This window comes from Heterodontus francisci, chromosome 19, assembly GCF_036365525.1.
Source record: "Heterodontus francisci isolate sHetFra1 chromosome 19, sHetFra1.hap1, whole genome shotgun sequence".
Lineage (NCBI taxonomy): Eukaryota > Metazoa > Chordata > Chondrichthyes > Heterodontiformes > Heterodontidae > Heterodontus > Heterodontus francisci.
In genome coordinates this window covers 61611091-61634118 of record NC_090389.1, presented here as the reverse complement: position 1 = coordinate 61634118, position 23028 = coordinate 61611091, and the positions used below count along the sequence as shown (strand labels likewise).

The 23028-nt window shown below is 42.3% G+C and overlaps 1 protein-coding gene across 4 annotated transcripts in view; it reads right to left on the bottom strand.

Annotated features, from left to right (window-relative positions):
* The window catches only part of LOC137380107 (serine/threonine-protein kinase WNK2-like), a 258006-nt gene that overhangs the window by 170261 nt on the left and 64717 nt on the right, over positions 1-23028 (bottom strand). For all 4 annotated transcript variants that reach the window (XM_068051757.1, XM_068051760.1, XM_068051761.1 and 1 more), the window contains exons 2-4: positions 18404-18576; positions 12725-12945; positions 8897-9054 (exon numbers count right to left, since the gene is read on the bottom strand). In XM_068051757.1, coding sequence (XP_067907858.1) covers positions 8897-9054; positions 12725-12945; positions 18404-18576 — 552 coding nt within the window. The remainder of the gene's footprint in view (positions 1-8896; positions 9055-12724; positions 12946-18403; positions 18577-23028) is intronic.

The following is a 23028-nucleotide window of genomic DNA, read 5'->3' as shown; positions in this document are numbered from 1 at the left end:
GAGGGGATTATTGACAGGAGTTATAGGGAGGCAGTCACACCTCAGGTAAAAGAAGTAGGTAGATGGGTTACAGTCAGGGGAAGGAAAGGGAACCAGCAGGCAGTGCAGGGATCCCCTGTGGCCGTTTCCCTCAACAACAGGTATACCGTTTTGGATACTGTTGAGGGGGACGACTTACCAGGGGTAAGCAATGGGGTGCAGGTCTCTGGCACAGAGTCTGTCCCTGTTGCTCAGAAGGGAAAGGGGAAGAGGAGCAGAGCATTAGTCATTGGGGACTCCATAGTTAGGGGAACAGATAGGAGGTTCTGTGGGAACGAGAGAGACTCACGGTTGGTGTGTTGCCTCCCAGGTGCCAGGGTACGTGATGTGTCTGATTGTGTTTTTGGGATCCTTAAGGGGGAGGGGGAGCACCCCCAAGTCGTGGTCCACATAGGCACCAACGACATAGGTAGGAAGAGAGATGGGGATTTAAGGCAGAAATTCAGGGAGCTAGGGTGGAAGCTTAGAGCGAGAACAACCAGAGTTGTTATCTCTGGGTTGTTGCCCGTGCCACGTGCTAGCGAAGAGAGGAATAGGGAGAGAGAGGAGTTGAACACGTGGCTGCAGGGATGGTGTAGGAGGGAGGGTTTTGGTTTCCTGGATAATTGGGGCTCTTTCTGGGGTAGGTGGGACCTCTACAAACAGGATAGTCTTCACCTGAACCAGAGGGGTACCAATATCCTGGGGGGGAGATTTGTTAGTGCTCTTCGGGGGGGTTTAAACTAAATCAGCAGGGGAATGGGAACCTAAATTGTACTTCCAGTGTACAGGCTGTTGAGAGTAGTGAGGTAGGGGATAAGGTTACAGGGACGCAAGAGGGCACTGGCAAGCAAGAACTTGGTTTAAAGTGTGTCTACTTCAACGCCAGGAGCATCCGGAATAAGGTGGGTGAGCTTGCAGCATGGGTTGGTACCTGGGATCCTGATGTTGTGGCCATTTCAGAGACATGGATAGAGCAGGGGCAGGAATGGATGTTGCAGGTTCCGGGATTTAGATGTTTCAGTAAGAACAGAGAAGAGGGTAAAAGAGGGGGGGGTGTGGCATTGTTAATCAAGAAAAGTATTACAGCGGCAGAACGGACGTTTGAGGACTCGTCTACTGAGGTAGTATGGGCCGAGGTTAGAAACAGGAGAGGAGAGGTCACCCTGTTGGGAGTTTTCTATAGACCTCCGAATAGTTCCAGAGATGTAGAGGAAAGGATAGCGAAGATGATTCTCGACAGGAGCGAGAGTAACAGGGTAGTGGTTATGGGGGACTTTAACTTTCCAAATATTGACTGGAAATACTATAGTTCGAGTACTTTAGATGGGTCGGTTTTTGTCCAGTGTGTGCAGGAGGGTTTTCTGACACAGTATGTGGACAGGCCAACCAGGGGCGATGCCACATTGGATTTGGTACTGGGTAATGAACCCGGCCAGGTGTTCGATTTAGATGTAGGTGAGCACTTTGGCGATAGTGATCACAATTCGGTTAGGTTTACCTTAGCGATGGGCAGGGACAGGTATATACCGCAGGGCAAGAATTATAGCTGGGGGAAAGGAAATTATGACGCGATTAGGCAAGATTTAGGATGTGTAGGATGGGGAAGGAAACTGCAGGGGATGGGCACAAACGAAATGTGGAGCTTATTCAAGGAGCAGCTAATGCGTGTCCTTGATAAGTATGTACCTGTCAGGCAGGGAGGAAGTTGTCGAGCGAGGGAGCCGTGGTTTACTCAAGAAGTTGAAGCGCTTGTCAAGAGGAAGAGGGCGGCTTATGTTAGGATGAGACGTGAAGGCTCAGTTAGGGCGCTTGAGAGTTACAAGCTAGCCAGGAAGGATCTAAAGGGAGGGCTAAGAAGAGCAAGGAGAGGACACGAGAAGTCATTGGCGGATAGGATCAAAGAAAACCCTAAGGCTTTCTATAGGTATATCAGGAATAAAAAAATGATAAGAGTTAGAACAGGGCCAATCAAGGATAGTAGTGGGAAGTTGTGTGCGGAATCAGAGGAGATAGGGGAAGCGTTAAATGAATATTTTTCGTCAGTATTTACAGTAGAGAAAGAAAATGTTGTCGAGGAGATTACTGAGATACAGCCTACTAGGCTAGATGGGATTGAGATTCACAAGGAGGAGGTGTTAGCAATTTTGGAAAGAGTGAAAATAGATAAGTCCCCTGGGCCAGATGGGATTTATCCTAGGATTCTCTGGGAAGCCAGGGAGGAGATTGCAGAGCCGTTGTTGTTGATCTTTATGTCGTCATTGTCGACAGGAGTAGTGCCGGAAGACTGGAGGATAGCAAATGTTGTCCCCTTGTTCAAGAAGGGGAGTAGAGACAGCCCTGGTAATTATAGACCTGTGAGCCTTACTTCGGTTGTGGGTAAAATGTTGGAAAAGGTTATAAGAGATAGGATTTATAATCATCTTGAAAAGAATAAGTTCATTTGCGGTAGTCAGCACGGTTTTGTGAAAGGTAGGTCGTGCCTCACAAACCTTATTGAGTTTTTCGAGAAGGTGACCAAACAGGTGGATGAGGGTAAAGCCGTGGATGTGGTGTATATGGATTTCAGTAAGGCGTTTGATAAGGTTCCCCATGGTAGGCTATTGCAGAAAATACGGAAGTATGGGGTTGAAGGTGATTTAGAGCTTTGGATCAGAAATTGGCTAGCTGAAAGACACAGGGTGGTGGTTGATGGCAAATGTTCATCCTGGAGTTTAGTTACTAGTGGTGTACCGCAAGGTTCTGTTTTGGGGCCACTGCTGTTTGTCATTTTTATAAATGACCTGGATGAGGGTGTAGAAGGGTGGGTTAGTAAATTTGCGGATGACACGAAGGTCGGTGGAGTTGTGGATAGTGTCGAAGGGTGTTGTAGGGTACACAGGGACATAGATAGGCTGCAGAGCTGGGCTGAGAGATGGCAAATGGAGTTTAATGCGGAGAAGTGTGAGGTGATTCACTTTGGAAGGAGTAACAGCAATGCAGAGTACTGGGCTAATGGGAAGATTCTTGGTAGTGTAGATGAGCAGAGAGATCTTGGTGTCCAGGTACATAAATCCCTGAAAGTTGCTACCCAGGTTAATAGGGCTGTTAAGAAGGCATATGGTGTGTTAGCTTTTATTAGTAGGGGGATCGAGTTTCGGAGCCACGAGGTCATGATGCAGCTGTACAAAACTCTGGTGAGGCCGCACCTTGAGTATTGCGTGCAGTTCTGGTCACCGCATTATAGGAAGGATGTGGAAGCTTTGGAAAGGGTGCAGAGGAGATTTACTAGGATGTTGCCTGGTATGGAGGGAAGGTCTTACGAGGAAAGGCTGAGGGACTTGGGGTTGTTTTCATTAGAGAGGAGGAGGAGAGGTGACTTAATAGAGACATACAAGATAATCAGAGGGTTAGATAGGGTGGATAGTGAGAGTCTTTTTCCTCGGATGATGATGGCAAACACGAGGGGACATAGCTTTAAGTTGAGGGGTGAAAGATATAGGACCGATGTCAGAGGTAGTTTCTTTACGCAGAGAGTAGTAGGGGCGTGGAACGCCCTGCCTGCAACAGTAGTAGACTCGCCAACTTTAAGGGCATTTAAGTGGTCATTGGATAGACATATGGATGAAAATGGAATAGTGTAGGTCAGATGGTTTCACAGGTCGGCGCAACATCGAGGGCCGAAGGGCCTGTACTGCGCTGTAATGTTCTAATTCTAATTCTACCATACCTTACAGCTACAGCAGTGGAACTTGTTAATCATAGTGCTGACAGGAACAACCCCTCAAAAGCCTGTTGCGCCACTGAATTAGATCACGTGTGATCTGTACTTCAATTACATCTGCCTGTCTTTGATCCATATCACTTGATACGGTTATACCTAGGATCGCAGTGTAGAAAATTTCAAGTCTCTCAGCATCAACAGCCTTTTGGGAGAAAAAGTATTACAGATTTCCACTATCCATTTCATGAAAAAGTGCTTCTTCATTTTACTCTCAAAAGGCCTAGCTCTAATTTCAAGATTGTGCCTCCTTGTTCTGGATTCCCTCACCAGAGGAAATAGTTTTTCTGTACCTGCCCTATTCTTAGCAGTTTAAGAGACCTCAATTAGATCACCCCTCAGCCTTCTAAATTCAAGAGAAAACATTGCCAAGTTTATCCAACCTGTTCTCAGAAATTAAACCCTGCTAGGCTGATCAATTATTTAGTTGAATTATCTGCTACCAACTCTCCACAAATGATGGTTTTGTTTCCTACATGTGCACATGATCCCTCCTAAAAGATCCTTCCTTTTCCAGGCCTTCAATTGCAAGATCGAATGCTTATTTGCACTTGTACTGGCATCAAGTCCCCATTTCATAGGGCTAAACTCTGACAATTTTTTCTCTAAAACTTATCAAGCTGTTTGTTGCCTTTATTTTATAACCTGATCTGTTTGGCTTTTCTGAGAAAGAACCTCCTTTCTACATCGCTTAACTAGCTTTGCTTTCAAAAGTCAGCTTGTGGTAGGAATGATTAGCTCATCTGCCAAGTCGGCTTCGAACTGCTGTATTACCCTATCTTACCAGACGCACTGCAAGTCTCCAAAAATCGCCTTAGATTCAATGGTGGTTGGAATGGACTCTACATTTCATCGATTCTCTCACAGTATAAATGCTGAATTTCCTCAAATATCAATTCATCCTGCATTGTGAGTTGACCTCTAATATTGACACACAGCAATTCAGAATGGTACTTTCCTCTTGTGCAAGGCCATTCTTAGTTTCAAACACATTCTTTGCTTAGTCAATCAACGATTTCAGATCTTCATTCCAGAAGCTTGCTGAACCTTGTTCATTTAATCTACATATTAGAGATAAATACTACTGACTTTGATCTCTTTTTCTGTATTTACATCAATTGACACAAAGTCCTCATTCTCTGCCTTTCTGGCCATATGAGGTAGATGCACATGCTCAGTAGTGAACAAGAAAATCTCCTGGTCTCTCAGAGGAAATTAAACTTTGGGAGCTTTTTGGATGCACTCCTTTTCTCTTTTGTTTTTCCTGCCAAATATATGCTACTAAAATTTCTCCAAACCAGAAACAATAGTTTAATTCATTTTTAATAGGTTACCTCTCAATTTGAGATGAGGCATAAGCCACAAGTTGACTTTCTTGTACAAGACACACAGTGAGTCTTCTTTCAGATGTGCTACACTTTGAAAGCACTCTTAATTGATGCCAAAGTACTTTAGTACCACTTGACATCAACCAGATACTTCTCATGGTAACATTTCTTTACTTGGCAAACATCTTTTCTCAGCAGATCAGAAAGAAAAGCAATTGTCTTTGATAATGTCGGAGCAGGTTGAATCTCTGGACATTTTGTCAGTGAGAGAAGACATCTTGAGCACAACTTCAGTAAGATCTATTTTTAGGTTGCTTTCACAATGTCTATGGCCCAAACATTTCCCTTTTCTTTCCCAACTTCATTTTATTCTTGTTCAATTTGATTACTTTTTGTTGGCATTGCTTCTAAAAGGTTCCTAGCTTCTGATTATGATCCTATTTATTGCTATCAAACATGTAAAAACAAATTCACAACAACAATTCCATCAAGATTTTCAAGTGCTTCATGAACTCTTTGAAATTGTTCAATAGCTGCAACGATTACAAAAGGCATGCACAATCATCTATCTGCATCTTCCAAATAATGCTGAAAATGTAGCTAGCAGATCCAACTTTATCTAAAACATACTAAAACCTATATTTTGCATTCACAACAATGAACTGTTTCACTTTTACAAGTGCGGGGCAATTATTCTTTTCATTACCAGAACGAAGAGATCTAGACAGGACACTGAATGGTGCAAGAATTTCCCCATTAACTATCTTATTAATGTGATTCTTCACAATTTCTTTTAAGATAGTAATAGTTTTACTGCTGGCAACTATGTAGGTGGGATCTTGTAATCATGTTCCTTGAAGGCATCCAGATATTTGGTCACGCATCATATTGGCAGCTTGAATTCATTACTGTAATGCTCTCAATAATGACAGTCATAGCACGAGACCCTGGACAAGTCTGCATGTATTTGACACTACTTTAAACTCAGTTTGTTTTGATTATTAAATACTGACTTTTCCTCAATAGCTTAATTTTAAACAAATATTTCTTCGTGGGATGTAGGCACGCTGGTGGTAGTGGTGAGCTGCCTTCTTGAATCACTGCAGTCCTTGGGGTGTAGGTACACCAAAAGTGCGGTTAGGAAGAGAGTTCCAGGATTTTGACGCAGCAACAGTGACGAAACGAGAATTCCAAGTTAGGATGGTGTGTGGCTTCAAGGGGAACTTGCAGGTGGTGGTGTTCCCATGCATCTGCTACCCTTGTCCTTCTAGGTGGTAGAGGTCGCAGGTTTGGAAGGTGCTGCCAAAGGAGCCTTGGCAAGTTGCTGCAGTGCATCTTGTATATGGTACACACGGTTGCCACTGTGCGCCAGTGGTGGAGGGAGTGAATGTTGAAGGTGATGGATGGGGTGTTGATCAAGTGGGCTGCTTTGTCCTGGATGGTGTCGAGCTTCTTGACTGTTGTTGGAGCTGTACCCGTCCAGGCAAGTGGAGAGTATTCCATCACACAAGACTTATGCCTTGTAGATGGTGGACAGGCACTGGGGAGTCAGGAGGCAAGTTACTTGCTGCAGAATTCCCAGCCTATGACCTGCTGTTCTCGCCACAGCATTTATGTGGACGGTCTAGTTCAGTTTCTGGTCAATGGTAACTGCCAGGATGTTGCTATGGGGGGATTCAGCGATGGCAACGGCATTTAACATCAAGGGGAGATGGTTAGATTCTTTCTTGTTTGAGATGGTCATTGCCTGGCACTTGTGTGGCGCGATTGTTACTTGCCACTTATCAGCCCAAGCCTGGATGCTGTCCAGGTCTTGCTGCATATGGACATGGGCTGTTTCAGTATCGGAGGAGTAGCGAATGGTGAACATTGTGCAATCATCTGCGAACATCCCCACTTCTGACCTTATGACGGAGGGCAGGTCATCGATGAAGCAGCTGAAGATGGTTGGGCTGAGGTCACGACCCTGAGGAACTCCTGCAAGTGATGTCCTGGGACTGAGATGACTGAGTGAAGTGTTAAAATCCTGAAGTGCTCTCCAAATGGGGTCAGTCTCGTACTCATTCTCAGATTGAAAATTATTAGTTGTACCACAATCCACAGAAATCTGATTTACTGTTTATGAGCAAGGTGTGTCTCATTTGCTGTCATGCCATTCATCTTCAGATCCAAATTCAAGCAACAAAATATAATCTTCATCTGCATCATAATCAACTTTATCTACAGTACATACTAACTGTTTGCCTTCGTTCCGCTTTCTGGACCTTGGCTGCTTGGCTGAGAAATGGTTCAATTCTCTATAGACATTGCATTTGCAACCCCAAGCAGGATAGGTTCCTTTCTTTGACACATTTTCTACAGTACTTACTGCCTACTTCAGGAGTTTTCCAAATTTATTTTGGTTTGGCAGTTTCCCCTTTTTTCATGCTTTTTCCCCCAATTTTTTTTTTGTTTTAGCTATTTTGCAGAAAATTCTCTGGGAGTTAATTTGGGCCACACAGCCCTTGTTTTTCATGTGCTATGTGGTCTCCAAAGGCCCCAAAATAATCGGGCAGGTACTATAAGCACGCTTCCGACTGAAAGTGCACCACCCACCCTGCTGGGTAAGTACGAAGAAGAGCCATCCTTTACCTATGCCCAAAGCTCATTAGGCTAGTTGCATATGCCAATAAGGGGTCAAACACCTGCTTTATATCTATGCTGCAACACTGGTTTCCCTTAAGGCAGCCAATGCTGGCTATCTCAGGGAAAAGTAAACCTAAACATTGCATAAGTTTAAATGAGAAAGGTAATTACTTACTATCCTCTTGGTCTCCACTGCTGCCAGTCCTGAGATCCCTAACCTTCAAGCCCCAAGTCTGACATCTCAATCACACAATCCCCCTCCCTCCGACCAACCAAGTTTGCTTCCCACTGGCCCCAGATGCTAACCCTGACCACCCCCATCCCCCCGAAAATTACTGCTTCAAGACCGAAATCCAAAGTTGAAGACGCCTAACATAATATATAAAAACAGAAAGTACTGGAAATACTCAGCAGGTCTGGCAGCATCTGTGGAGAGAGAAACAGAGTTAATGTTTCAGGTCTGTGACCTTTCATCAGAACGGTTCAGTAGGCCTCAATCATAATGAGGCAAAGTAAATGCTTTGCTTCCACAAAATGTGTTAAGATAAGTGGAGAGCTTTCCAAAATAAATGCCAGTGTTTCAAGATTTATGTTACATTGGTTCTTTTCCTGTGCAGCTGTGCTGTATGCAACTTCTAGTGTCTGCTAATCAAAAAGAAAATGGAAGGAGGTGGCAACACATGAGAGGAATTAAAGGTTGAAGTTTCTTAAATTGAAGTAGTGTAAAATAAAATCATGCAGCATCATACATTTAATAAGTTCTCACATTAAAACAATGTTTCATCCTTTGAACTTCAAAGATTAACATATGGAATTGTGAAAAATGTTGTTAACCTATTTGGTGCTAAATCCATCAGTACAATATGCAATCTGAAATACTTACATACTGAAACTTTATACATGAAGGCAGCACTCGCAAAACTTTGAGGACAAAAAGCTTACGGAAGAATTCATGGAACAGTGCTATTCCCTTTTTAGCACAAATCAAGCGGATTTGAAAAGCAAATGTGTTGTGCATAAAATTTTAGTGCACAAAACAAAAAGCACTCATTATTAAGGCAAGTTTGCTTATATTACAAGCTAGCTTCTAATCTAGCCATAAATCAGTTTGCTACATAAAAAAAGCATTCATTAAGGGCCATTCATTTGGATAATGAACACTTACACTTGTGACTTTCCGATAGATCTGGGCAGCATTCTGACATTCTGAGTATGGGTATTCTGAGGTAGCCATTTCTAACATACACATTCCAAAAGCGTATACATCCACAGATTCATCATAGTGTTCTTCATACATTTCTGGGGCCATGAACTCTGGTGTACCTGAGGACAGTTAAAAGCAAATGTAACAAAGCAATAATTTAGCTGACAAAAATTGTTACCTCACAGAAAATCACAAATAGGAATGCATAGGTGGGGTGAGAGTGATTCCTGATATGTGATAGGCGTGCACGGTTAGTCAGTTTGCCAACTTATACAGTTCAATAAATAAATAAAAAATATATTAAACACAAAGTTCATTGCTTATGTAGTTTCTAAGTTTTTATATCAAAACTAATCTTAAATCTTCAACAAAAAAAAAATCCCTTTTCCTGCAGCAAGTCCAAAGCTGTGCAGAACAGTGGACTCAATGAGGATGGCTTACTCTATGCGGAGTCCTTGAACACGAAAAAGACATGGTCAGCTCTCAGCGTGCAGCAGGACGACAGCAGCAAGTGTTTCCATATTTTCGTCAAACACAATAATTGCGGCAAACTATATTGAAACATTCTGTATCCATCCAAAATGTGCAAACAGAGTAATAGCAACAAACTTTCCACTTCAATTCTCTTGCCTGTCTGAGAGGGTACCATCCTCTAGAACCACTGCATTCCAAGTAAAAATTAGAACATAGTTACCATCTCTTATAAGTGGACTGCAAAAGCATATATTAAGCAATGTGAAACCTGCAATTTTCCCACTGGCACTTCAAGTCTTTCTGTGCTCCCAGGGTCACTTTTCAGGGACTTCCTTTTCCAACTGCAGCTTGGCGTGCCACTAACACTTTTAGAAATAAATAAAACCACACATTGTGGAAATTCATCTTAAATAACCCTGGACTGAATCAGATATCATCTTGCATGAAATATTTCAATAATACATCAACCAACCACAACCTTATGCTAGATTTATCATATACAAGTTAATTTTGAATTCACAGACATTGGACTGGATTTAATGTTGGACAGACGGGAGCTGGCCACCGACATAAAAGTCGGTGGCGACCCCACTTCCGCCTAGCCTGGGGATCTGTCCCGCATTTTACGGGTCTCCAGGCTTTAACTGTTCCGAGGCAGGACTTCCACCCACTTGAGGGAGGAAGTCCCTCCTCATTGAGCTGCCGGCCAATCATTGGGCCAGCAGCTCTTAGTTCAAGCAGCGGCACCAGGAGCCGTGGCCACTGCTGGGACTGCAGCCCAACCGATGGCAGATTAAGACATGGAGCCGGGATTTCAGGTGAGTTTTGGCTGCCTCGCGGGGGGTAATCAGTCGGGCCCTGGTGAGGCAAGGGTGGTCGTTTGGTTGGGGGGGGGGGGGGGGGAGAAAAAGAGGAGGGGGTTGGGGAAGCAGGGGCAGCCCTCAATCGGGCACCTTTTACCCCATTTTCAGGGCCCACCCCGGGGCGTTGAGAAGCCACCAGCTTTTACCTGGCAGCCTTTTGCTGGCTCCAGGACACCCACTTGCCACACGTAAAATCCGCATGGAGGCAGGCGAAGGCCCTTAAGTGCCCGTTAATTGGCAACTTAAGTGCCTTGATTGGTCAGGGGGTGGTCCATTGTACCCCGCACCCCTCCCCCCCCCCCCACGCAAAGCGGGGCGGAGGTGGGAGCCACTGCAACCCCCCCCCCCCCGTTCAGTTTGCGTAAAATTCCTGCCATTATAGATACAAATCTTGTACACACACACATACACAAGATTCTGAGACCATGTTAAAGCATACATGATTAACAACTCAAAATAAATTCATGAATTTGCAAATAGTGAATGTAACAGTGAAATTGAAAAGTAAGTAGATTCTCCCCTTCATTTCATCCCCATAATCTCATGCTCCATGTAGTAAGCCAGTTGAAAGCAGACAATTACCCAAATGAGGCAACTCTCAGACCCAAATTCACAACTTTGAGTTAGAGTCAAGGTCTCAAGCACTCAAGCTATCAAGCCACAAATAAACTATAAGTAATGAGGTATAAAGTTTATTCTATGAATTTCACCAAATATCATAACTGACACAAAAATCAAAGAATACTTTAGGAACATCTTCTATCCATTGTTCCTCCAACCTAATCAAAATGATAAACAGCAGGATAATAACATATAAAGTCAAGAAAGGAAGAACAGACAAAACAAGGAACTACAGTCAAGCTGACAGTCATTGGGAAAATGCAGGAATCCATCATTAAGGAAGTGGTAACAGGGTACTTAGAAAATCATAATATGATCAGGCAGAGTCAACATGGTTTTATGAAAAGGGAGTCATGTTTGACTGATCTATTAGAATGGAGGATCTAACTAGAAGGATAAAGGGGGATGGATGTAGTATATTTGGATTTTCAAAAGGCATTCGATAAAGCTGCCACACAAAAGGTTGTTACACAAGATAAGTGCTTATGGATTTGGAGGGGGGATATATTTCCATGGATAGAGGATTAATTAAAGGATAGAAAACAGTTGGAATAAATGGGTCATCTTCAGGTTGACAGGCTGTAACTAGTGGGGTGCCACAACGATCAGTGCTGGGGTTTCAGCTATTTACAATCTATATTCATGACTTAGATGAAAGGACAGAGTGTAATGTACTCAAGTTTTCTTATGATGCAAAGCTAGGTGGGAAAAAAAGCAAACTGTGAGGAGGACACAAAATCTGCAACAGGATATAGATAGGTTAAGTGAGTGGATAAGAAGCTGGCAGTTGGAGTAAAATGTGAGGAAATGAGGTTATTCACTTTGGTAGGAGGAATAGGAAAGCAAAATATTTTCTAAATGATCAGAAACAATTAAATGTTGGTGCTCAGAGGGATTTGGGGGTCATGTACAAGAAGCAAAGTTAACATGAAAGTCCAGCAAGCAATTAGAAAGGTATTTGTACAGGGCTTTGGCAAGACCGTACTGTGTACAGTTTTTGTCTCCTTACCAAAGTCATATAGTTTTAGTTATAGTTCTTTGTGCTCTAAGGGAATAAAAGGATATGGCGATTGGCAGGAAAATGGTGTTGAGGTTGAGGATCAGCCATGATCTTAAAAGTTATTATGCAGGTACAGCAAGTAATAAAGAAGGCTAATGGGATGCTATCCTTTATTACGAGAGGAAATGAAAATAAAAGGATGTTATGCTTCAGTTATACAGGCCATTGGTGAGACCACATCTCAAATAGTGTGTGCAGTTTTGGTCTCCTTATTTAAGGATGTAAATGCATTGGAGGTGGTTCAGAGGTGGTTTACTAGATTGATACCTGGAATGAGTGGCTTGTCTTATGAGGAAAGGCTGGACAGACTGGGCTGGTTTTCACTGGAGTTTAGAAGAGTGAAGGGAGACTTGACTGAAGTATATAAGATCCTGAACGGTCTTGACAAGGTGGATGTGGAAAGGATATTTACTCTTGTGGATGAGTCCAGAACTTGGGGGCACTGTTTTAAAATTAGCGGTCGCCCTTTTAGGACAGAGATGAGGAGAAATTTTTTTCTGAGGGTTGTGCGACTTTGGAACTCTCTGCCTCAGAAGCTGGTGGAGGAGGGAGTCATTGAATATTTTTAAGGCGGAGGTAGATTGATTCCCTTGCCTAACAAGAATCTAAGGTTATTGGGGGTAGATGGGAGTGTGGAATTCGAAACACAAACAGATCAGCCATGATCTTATTGAATGGCGGAGCAGGCTCGAGGGGCCGAATGGCCTACACCTGCTTCTATTTCATATTTCCTGTAACATAATAAATCTGAAGGAATTGTCAGGTGTTTACCTATAACACTTTTGGCAAAAGAGGCACGCTTTAGAGTTGCAAGACCCAAATCTCCTATCTTCACTGATCCAGTAGGTCCAGTAATAAAAATATTATCACATTTTAAATCCCGGTGAATAATTGGTGGTGTTCTTGTGTGTAGAAAATATAATCCTTTCAAGATCTGCCGGCACCAGCTTCGCATAACTTTTGTTTTCATCACTTTAAATCTTCTTAAATATCTGCAAGTAAATAGAAGTATTTTAGACAAGTTTACAACAGCAGCAGCAAGCATGATCAAGATTAAAACAGCAATTCTGAATATCTCAGAAGTACTCAATTCAAGTCTTAATTTGAAGCTATGCTTGTGAAGGCAGATGTAATATAAGCTACAGAATTGGAGGGGTTTTTTTTTTTTAATTAGTAAATGGGATGCGGGTGTCACTCGCAAGGCCAGCATTTATTGCTCATCCCTAATTGCCTTTGAGGAGGGAGTGGTGAACTGCCTTCTTGAATACAACTGAGTGGGTTGCTAAGCCATTCCAGAGGGTAGTTGAGAATCAACTAGATTGCTGTGGATCTGGAGTCACATGTAGGCCACCCTGGGTAAGGACAGCAGATTTCCTTCCCTTAAAAGGACATTAGTGAACCAGATGGGATTTTAAGACAATCAGATAGTTTCATGGCGCTGAAACCCCGACGTTCAGTGCATTTTTGGGTCTGACTTCGTGGCGCATCAGCGCCTGATGCGATTTTTAATGAGCAAGCCAATTAGCAGCCAGGGTATTACTGTTGTCCAATTAAGGATGGCGGGGGACTCCTGAGGCTAAAGGGCCAATAAGAGGTCCTCCAGCATTGAAAGCACAGTCAGAGGTGGAGTAAATGCTGCAGATAGGAGAGGGCGCCTCAAGATGGAGACGCCCTCTGAAGAGCTTATAAATTTTTACATTAAAAAAGGCCATAGCTGCCACGCAATCACCATGGAGGGGCAACCCCTTCACTGGACAGCCAGTGGCCACAGCTATGATCCCATGGCGATTGTGGGTGCCAGGCGGTGAGGGGGGTTCTCCTATCAGGATGGAGCACTGAACCCCACCCTGGTCTGCCACCTGGAGGCCACCTCAAACTCTGAGCCTTCTCGGCCTCAACAAGGGGCCCACATGCCTGGCGTCTGCAGAGTGGATTTAATAAGCCCTTTATTTGGCCTAGTGAGATACCCCACCGTTTGTGGTTAGGTAACCATCGCCACCCATCCCGTAATCCTGCCTGAACAAAAATGGCCCAGAAACAGGACCATGGTAGTAGACTAGCATGGTAGCGGGAAACGGAGGCCCTGCACACCTCCGGTCCCAATTCCCCAAGCAAATTAAAATTCTGCACATGGTCACAGTTACTGATACTAGCCTTTTATTTCAGATTTATTTTAATTAATTGAATTTAAATTCCCCGACTGCTGTGGTAGGATTTGAACTTATGTCTCCAGAGCATTAGTCCAGGCCTCTGAATTACTAATCTACTGGCATAACCACGGTGCTACCATACCCTAGATAAATTCATTAATTTCATGTGAAATCTTTTGCAATACCCAAAGTAATTGGAACTTGCCAATAGTGAATTTCACCAGAAAGTCTGTTCCTCATGAAGCAAAAATGCAATTTGATACCGCATATGGTTGCATTATTAAATGCTACACACTATCATTAAGGATCATATGCATAGCCAAGTGCAAGAGATCACAGAAAACAGAAAAGATTTAATAAACCAGAGTCATCCCAATGCAAACACAACACCTTTGTCACTGAGTAACCAAACAGAACAGGTTTGATTCCTTGCTTGCATCACAGCTATCACACCTGGGCCAGCAGGAGGTGTGCTACAAGAAGCCTCAGCAGTTTTAGGTTAGGGAAGAGATAGCAGAGATGGACTACCAGCACCCATGGAACTGCACTCCAGCAAATGAGTCAATACCTTCAGAGAAAGGCAGGAGAAACTGGAAAACACATTTATACAATTTCACATTTCAGTTATTTACTATGTTTTGCATTTTTTTTCTTTAGCTACATGCATTGGCACAGCGGCGTTGGGCCAAGTGGCCGCCTTCTACGCTGTACAATTCTAGGACTTTTAGCTTAAGTCAGTATTTAGGCTCAGGAAAAGAAGAATAATATTTTACACCAAAGACTTCATTGTTAAGCCCACATGGTATAATATTAACTATTTTTGTTTCACATGAGCATCATAAAATGTGCCCACCATTTGAAGTCAAATCGCCAACTTCCTTTCAGCCACACAACAGGAAGTCATTTGCCAACAAATGCTCCCTTTGCAATCAAACTGAAAATTCTGAGTCCCAGTGACTATTATGGCTGATTGATTACTTTACCTAACATATTGTAATGCTTCATATAGAACAGGCAGTTTGGGGCCCACTGGATAAAAGTCCCTCATGCGTTGTGCAGTTGCCTCTATCCACTGACAATGAACTTGTGCAACTATCCACTGATAACGAACTTATGCAACAGGTCCCTGACGTGCAGCCTCTATTTTTCCCCACACAGACCTTTATTTACATTTTAAACACACTGTACTCCAGATGGTATTATTTTCCATTTCAGTTGAAATGACATTTTTCTTTTTTAAAAAAAGATTTAAAACAGTAAAACTTCATACCCGAGTGATCTCCCATTAATGAAACACACACCAGATGTAAAATATACAAAATACAAATACACATTTAACTGGGTAATTGAAGGAACATTCCAACAAAAATTCAGAAAACCAAAGCTACTTGCACGAACACCTTTTGCATCACATTTGGTTAGTGAAATAGTTAATAATTGTAAAAATAAAAATTACACAAAAGGAAAATACGGTGGATGCTGGAAATCTGAAATAAAAACAGAAAATGCCAGCGCGATTCAGCAGATCTGGCAGGATCTGTCGAGAGAGATGCTGCCGGACCTGCTGAGTATTTCCAGCATTTTCTGCTTTTATTATAGTAAAAATGTTATGTGATCTGTATAAAACAATAGAATGTATTGTGACATTTCAGAATGCATTTAGAAAAATGAAAAGTTTCAACCTTCCTAAATCAGTCCAAATGCAGAGATAATATTGACCAATTTTTGCTTCCATCCTGCCTGGGTGCAGGATTCACAGGTATCCATCACTTTTTCCCTTTCTTTCTTTTGTTGGCCAGCAAGAGCAAGATAGGGAAACAGCCTGCAACTCAGAAGCAGAAATTATGGCATAATCAGGCAATTGTATTTCCACCACTGCTTGAATTAGGTCATTCTGGAAAATTTGGAGGGAAAAGGCCCAGATAACAGGAGTTTTAAATTTTAATAATTTGCCATTAGGTTTCCAGAATGAAATCAACTATCAACTCCGGTTAAAAAACAGCCTCTTCAATTCCTCTAATTACACTTAACTGAGAGATGTCACATGGTATTGCAAACAGGGAGTGAAGACCAAATGCAGTATTGAGGTGAAGCAAGTTAGAAAGGAGTGAGATCACTAAAACCAGGTGGTAGAAGGAGTGAGCAAGAGATGGAGAGATATGACTGGAGAAGAGGGGTAAAAGTGGGTGGGGAAAAGGGTTGAATGGCACTGGGCCAAGGCCAATTTTCCTCTCAGTGGAAGGAGGGAGCTGTACTAGGCCAGGGTCCAACTGTAGCTTTCTTAGGGGAGGGGAGGAGAGAGAATGGGAGAGAATGAGAGGGTACATTAGAGAGTGGGGTGGGTGTTGAATTGCTTTTGTGAGGGGCTGTAAGAAGCGTGTACTGTGTGCACGTTGCATCTCAAATGGCACCATTTGCAGACAGGTGGTCAACTGGTACAACAATGACAACACTGCGTTCTACTTCACCACCACTTCTCTTGATCCTTCTACTGCTCGTGTTGAAACTACTTGTTCAATATTCTGTCTTACGAGGTCACCATGTCCTTCACTGGGAAGATCAATACCATTATGTTCAACACTGAACACAGACTCCATACTTTTGCCACCAATTCCATACCCTCCCCAGCCACCATCTCAAACTGATCCAGATGGTTTACAACCTCTTAAAATCGACTATGGTTGAGCTTCTGGCCCCATATCCTGTCCACGACAAATACCACCTATTTCCACCTTCATAACATCACCCACCCCAACTGCTATCTCAGTCGATCTGATATTGAAACCTTCATCCATGCCTTCGTTGGATTCAGACTTAACTGTTTCAACATTTCCTGGACAGGGTCCGAGCCTTCATGCTCCTTAAACTTCCATTCCTACAAAGCTCTGCCGGCTGCATGATATCCCACATCAAGTTCTGCTTCCCCCCCACCCCTGCCTTTGTTTACCTGCACTGGCTCCAGGTTCCTCTATGCCTTACATTTTAAGTTCTCATTCACACATTGAAATCTCTATGTCCTTGCCGCTCCCATCGCTGTAGCCTCCTCCTATACACCCCCAGCCCCCCAACCCACATTCTCCATTCCTCAGACTCTGGCCTCTTGTGCATTTCCCCACCATTGGCGGTTATGCTTTCAGTCATTTAGGCCCGCATGCTCTTGAATATCCTCCCTAAACACATTCTCTTCCTCTCCTCCTCCAAGATCCTTAAAGCGATCTCTCTGATTGAGCTTTTGGCTACCTCAACTAAATATCTCTTTTTTAGGCTCGGCATCCTTTTTCTTTTCCAATTATGCCTGTTTCATGTGCATTGGGATGCTTTCTATGTTAAAGGTGCTACATAAATAAAAGTTGCTGTTTGCTACCAATTTTAGCTTACGTGGGCTAGGAATAGATCAATTTGCACCAGGGGAGTGGGGTGGGAGTTTCTCCCAAGTAAAAGTTTTTCATCATGGGGAAAGGGGGTAAGGTCACCATTGTTCTTGGTTGGGATTAGGCAAGAGACCAAGTTTTCACAGGTAGTGCGGTGTGTAAAGACCGCTTTGTCCTTAGCCTGATGTGAGGAAGACCAAATTCAGTGTGTCTGCATGTGCGCGTGCATGAGTGTGTGGGATTAGCTGAATTTCTGCGAATGAAGGGATGGGGGCTTAGTTGCTCGATTTCTGTACCAGGTACATGGTCTGCAGGCTTCTGTTCTGCAGAGATAGGGTTGTCATTGTCAAGGCTTCTTCTTGGGTGGAAGGAGTTGTGCAATAAATAATTTGTTCCATAGTTTTATCAATTTAACTTAAATTGCTTTCATCTTCTCCAGACTGGTCAGCTTATCTGTAGGATCAGCCAACTCAGTTTGTTGGTCAACATTTGCTTTTCTGATCTCAATTTTCATTCTCTGCAATGGTAGACACTTTTTGATCACATATTTTACATCTTTGTTTTGTATAATTAAACATATCTTGGGGGCCTCAAAATGTGATTTTTTTTTGTGATCGGTAGGATTTGAAAGGTTTGTTACATAGGACTTCCATGTTACATCAGACCTTTAATTAAATAGTAATATAACTACGTTTACAGCACCTTGTGCAGGTACAGTACCTTTAGAATCTTAAATCCAATCAAATGAAATTAAAATCTTTTACATATGTTATCAGCATGGTAAAATGTATATAACCATTTAAATTTTAATCAGCTTCATTCCTTACATTGAAGATCACCTGTTTCCCGACAATATAATTTATTAAAAGCAATTACTGTAATTCTTTTGCCACCAAAACAAATTCAAATAGTTTACAAGGAATACCTACGTTTTCAAAGTTCCTGAGGTCATTAATTCAGTAACTAGTACAATGCATTTTTTCCCTTTCAGTGTACTTTCCCAAGAGTCATAAAATCGAACAATATTGGGATGCTGCAATCCTTTAAGCATTTCTGCCTCCTCTCGAAATCGTTGACGTTCTGCCTTTGCAAGTTTTCTGTCCTGTATTCAGATAAAACAGAAGGACAGATTAAACATCTAATCATAAACTGGTGAATGTACAATTAATGGTTTAATATGACTATTCAGTTCATTTGTTTAAAAAAACAACTAAATCATTTTGCAGTACATATACCAATTATGGCAAACCCCTGAAAATCAATCACGTGCGCACAGTTTTGTCATTTTAATAGTGCTATTTTATCTCTTGTTCTCACTCAGTTTGCATTCACACTGGGGCCGAGTCTGAGATCAATAGCTGTCATGCAGGTTTGCTGGTTTAGGTGGAATCTGAATTCCGTTAACCAATTAGGAATTGCGTGCATGGATTTACACTCCATGGCCAGCAAGAGAAAAAAACCACTCTGCATCAATGTTAAAGTTCTATAGTAAAAACAAGATCAATGGTTTAAATAAGTCTGTGTCCCACAATCTGGAAACTGTGCTTTTCTGATAATCTGTCCTAATGTAGGTGTACAGCCAGAAAACACAGATCCGAACATTATACAGTTACATAAGTGTATATTTAATACATGCACACATTTAACTAGCTCTGGATACCAAAAAGATGAATTTGTAGGGTTTACTTTGTTCATGCCACTTTCAGTATCAGCATATCACATTTTAATGCATTACAAAGTAAAGTCACATCTCAAGCAGAGCAAAAAAAGTTGTGTAAGCAGAATTTCCAAAGAAAGCTCTAGAACTGTTGAAAACAAGCTTTTAAACTCATGAGTTCTTTAGAAGATTACACATATTTAACATTAAATTTCCTTTTATTAGAAAGGAGTTTTATTGCTTCATATTTTCCTGCAGCTTTGTAATTTATCCCTCAGAAAATTCATCTAACACTAACTGGGCTGGACATCAGTAGGATGAATCTCTACCTGTCACCATGCTATTCCTTCCTTCTTTCAACATCTGCTCTCTTTTGAGGAAGCTAACTTTACCTTCTGTGCTCAAATTTACCTCTTCCTTGTAATGCACAAATATTTGCCTATGTCTAGCTAGACCTTGGATTTTGGAATCTTCCTCTAACATTCTTAACTTAGAGATTGTGCTTCATTAGCTTTTTTTTATATCTTCTGAACTCTTCAGATTTATCCAAGCCACTTAAATCCTATAAAGTTATTTTTCGATTATTGTTCTGATTTTCAGAGTCAAAAATACAATTTTTAGATCTTCAACTCCACAAGGTAAAAATCACTTTTCCCATATATTCAAATACCAGACCACTCTCGTGAGACTGATTTTATTGCAAGGATTTCTTAGACACACCAAGAATTTAGAATGAAGAAATTCTAATTGCTTGTCAAAAGTCAGATCTGTTCATCAGTTGCAAAAATGCGTTCCTTCAGTCTTAAATAACAGCAGAGACAGAACATGATACAGGTGCCCTATAAGAAGTGAATGATGTACTCTTATCATCGCACAAAAATACAGTCCCCCATTCAAACTCAACAATCCTGGGTGTGCTTCACCATGGGACTAATTGAAACCAGATTCCAGTGAGGTAGTTAGTTCTCCACAAGCTTTCTAAAGCATACGCAGTCCTTAATCTTAACTCTGTTTTCCTTTAAATGAGCTCTTTTCAAAGTCTTCTTTCCTCTCACCACCTAGCGATAGCTTCAATTCTCCAATTTCTTCTCTAAATTTTCCTTTCTGTCTCTGCAGATTCATATGTCTAATTCAACACTTAATTTAAATGTTAAGAAGTTTTGCCCAGGCTGCGAACCAATGATCTTACATGGTCTTCAAAAATGCTGCAAACATCCTCATCCATTCTATGGTGGAGCTTTGTTAGGATAAACATAGAACATAGAACAGTACAGCACAGTACAGGCCCTTCGGCCCACGATGTTATGCCGACCCTTTAACCTACTCTAAGATCAAACTATCAAACTGTATAATTTTTACAGCACAGAGCCATCGAAATTGTTCTTAAACCCCAATTAACTCTTGACTTTCAGGCGAGGAAATCTACATCCCTACGTGGTCTGGCCTACACACTACTCTAATCCAGACGTGGTTGGCTCTTAACGTTTCCGAAGTGGCCTAGTAAATGACATCATTAAAAACAACCTTTACATGACAGAATTAAAATATCTTCAGCAGTTCAAGGTGGACTACCACCACCTTCTTGGGGGAACTAGGAATGGGAATTAAATATGCTGGGCAAGAGTCAGCCACATCCCAAGAACAAATAATTTTTTAAAAAGGAAAAGACCATTAAGCCCCATGCCAATCCTCAAAGACTTATCTGAAGTCCCATCCTCCTGACCGCTATCCACACTTTGAAAACTTTTATTTTTCAAATATTGCATTCTCATCCAATAATAGACTGCGATGCGAAGTCATGAATGCCAACGTGGCTCAAGAAAACAAGGCTTTCAGTGTATCTACACTTTAAGAACACATTATGACTTCCCATCAAATGATCCTCCCTCTATCTTAATTGCATATTCTACCATCCCCCACACCCCAAACAAAATTAGTCGCTTGCATTTTTGCACATAGTCAAGCTCAGCTTAAGAGTAGACACTTTTTCCTCAATTGAACACGGTACAATAAATAGAACTTTCGGTTCAATGGGCATGAGATTCTTGTACTTTTGTCTTTTAAAATGGAGGTATGTAGTTCTAAAATAGTTAGAAAGCACTTTATTAAAAACTAAAATGGCTGACTCATAACTGGGGAATTCTGATAAATTACTACATAGATTCCCCCTGATGTGATGAGTAAAAATGACAATGCAGGTTCCAATTCTGGTCAGGCATTAAAATAAGCAAGTTGTTGAGAGAAAAATCAGTTACATGCCATAACACCTTGGTCAACAATGGGATAGAGACTACTGATGTGTTATTGGCCTGAATCCCTCAATACTGCACTGAATTGTCCACTTACATTACATGCTCAAATCCTGGCCCCACAATCATCTGACTCAAAGGCAAGAGTGCTAACAGTGAGCCAAGCCTGACATCCAGGTTTTAAAGCCAAGACTTTAATGTTAAATATTAATCTTATTTTAATGTTCCATCAAACACTGATGTAACATCAGTATAAACAGGCTAATCTCCCATGGCTTTGTTCATGTTTATTTAGATGAAACAGCACAACTATCTTTTAGCTGTGTTTGTCAAAATGGCAGGTGGACACACCTGGACAACTCGTGCTATGGTCTTACCAGTGGTGTCAAGGCTGAATAGTTGGCATTACTGCTACCTATTAAGAGTAATAGAAGCAGGTATTACCATAGTCATAAAAGCATTCCTAAATCATAACGAGAAATGTGTTATGAGGAACTATATACCTACAACATAGTAAAAATGTTGTACAAGGATATATTGGGCTGGATTTTACGCCAGGCGGACAGGAGCAGGCCACCGACATAAAAGTTGGTGGCAAACCCACATCCGCCCAGCCCAGGGAATTCATCCACATTTTACAGGTCCCCAGGCTTTAAATGTTCAGAGGCGGGACTTCCACCCGCTTGAGGGAGGATGTCCCGCCTCATTGAGTTGCCGGCCATTCATTGGGCCGGCAGCTCTTAGTCCCAAGCAGCTCTTAGTCCCAGCAGCGTCACTTGGAGCGGTGGCCACTGCTGGGACTGCAACCCAGCCGAGGACATGGAGCCAGGACTGAAGGTAAGTTGGGTCTGCCTCACTGGAGAAAAAAAATCGGTTGTGAACCAGCGAGGCAAGGGTGGTCGTTTGAAGTGGAGGGGGGGAGAAAAGGGGCGTCTCGAGTTCTGTGGGTGATTGGGGAAGCGGAGGCAACCCTCAATTGGGCATCCTTTGACAGATTGTCAGGCCCCCCCCCCTCCCCCCGGGCGTGCTGAGAGGGTACCAGGAATCACTGGGATGCCTTTCACGTTTACCACGGGTAAAATACCCGTGCAGGCAGGCGAAGGCCCGTAAGTGGCCACTTAAGGGCCTCGATTGGCCTCGGGCATGTGGCCCATATCTCTCTTTCTACCCCCCATCGTGCCCCATGTAAAGCGAACCAGAGGTGGGAGCGGGCCGGGAAGACCTCCCGCTCAATTTTACGCCACTCCCCGCCCCCCGCCAACATCCGGCTCGCTGGGGTGACGTAAAATTCCGGCCACTGTCAACTTTTACAATTGTAAATTCCTATGTCCACATTCATAAATGGAATGCTCTGTAATTACACACTTCCACTTGAAATCCAACATTTCAAGAACTGTATTTCCCATTCCTCCATGTCGCTGAGGTTGGTGCTGTTCAGTTGTAACCGAGAAGCCATTGCTGTTGCTTTAATGTGTCCGCTCTATAAAAGCAAATGTTCCTAAAATCTCAATTGCTTGGACAGTTTCACATTGTTCATACCATAAATGTGCCGGTACAGTGTTATAGATTGGGGCTCATCCTTAAACAATACTCCTGCTATGTGCAAGGGACCAATTTAAAAGACTATTAATGTAATGCGCTTTTTTTT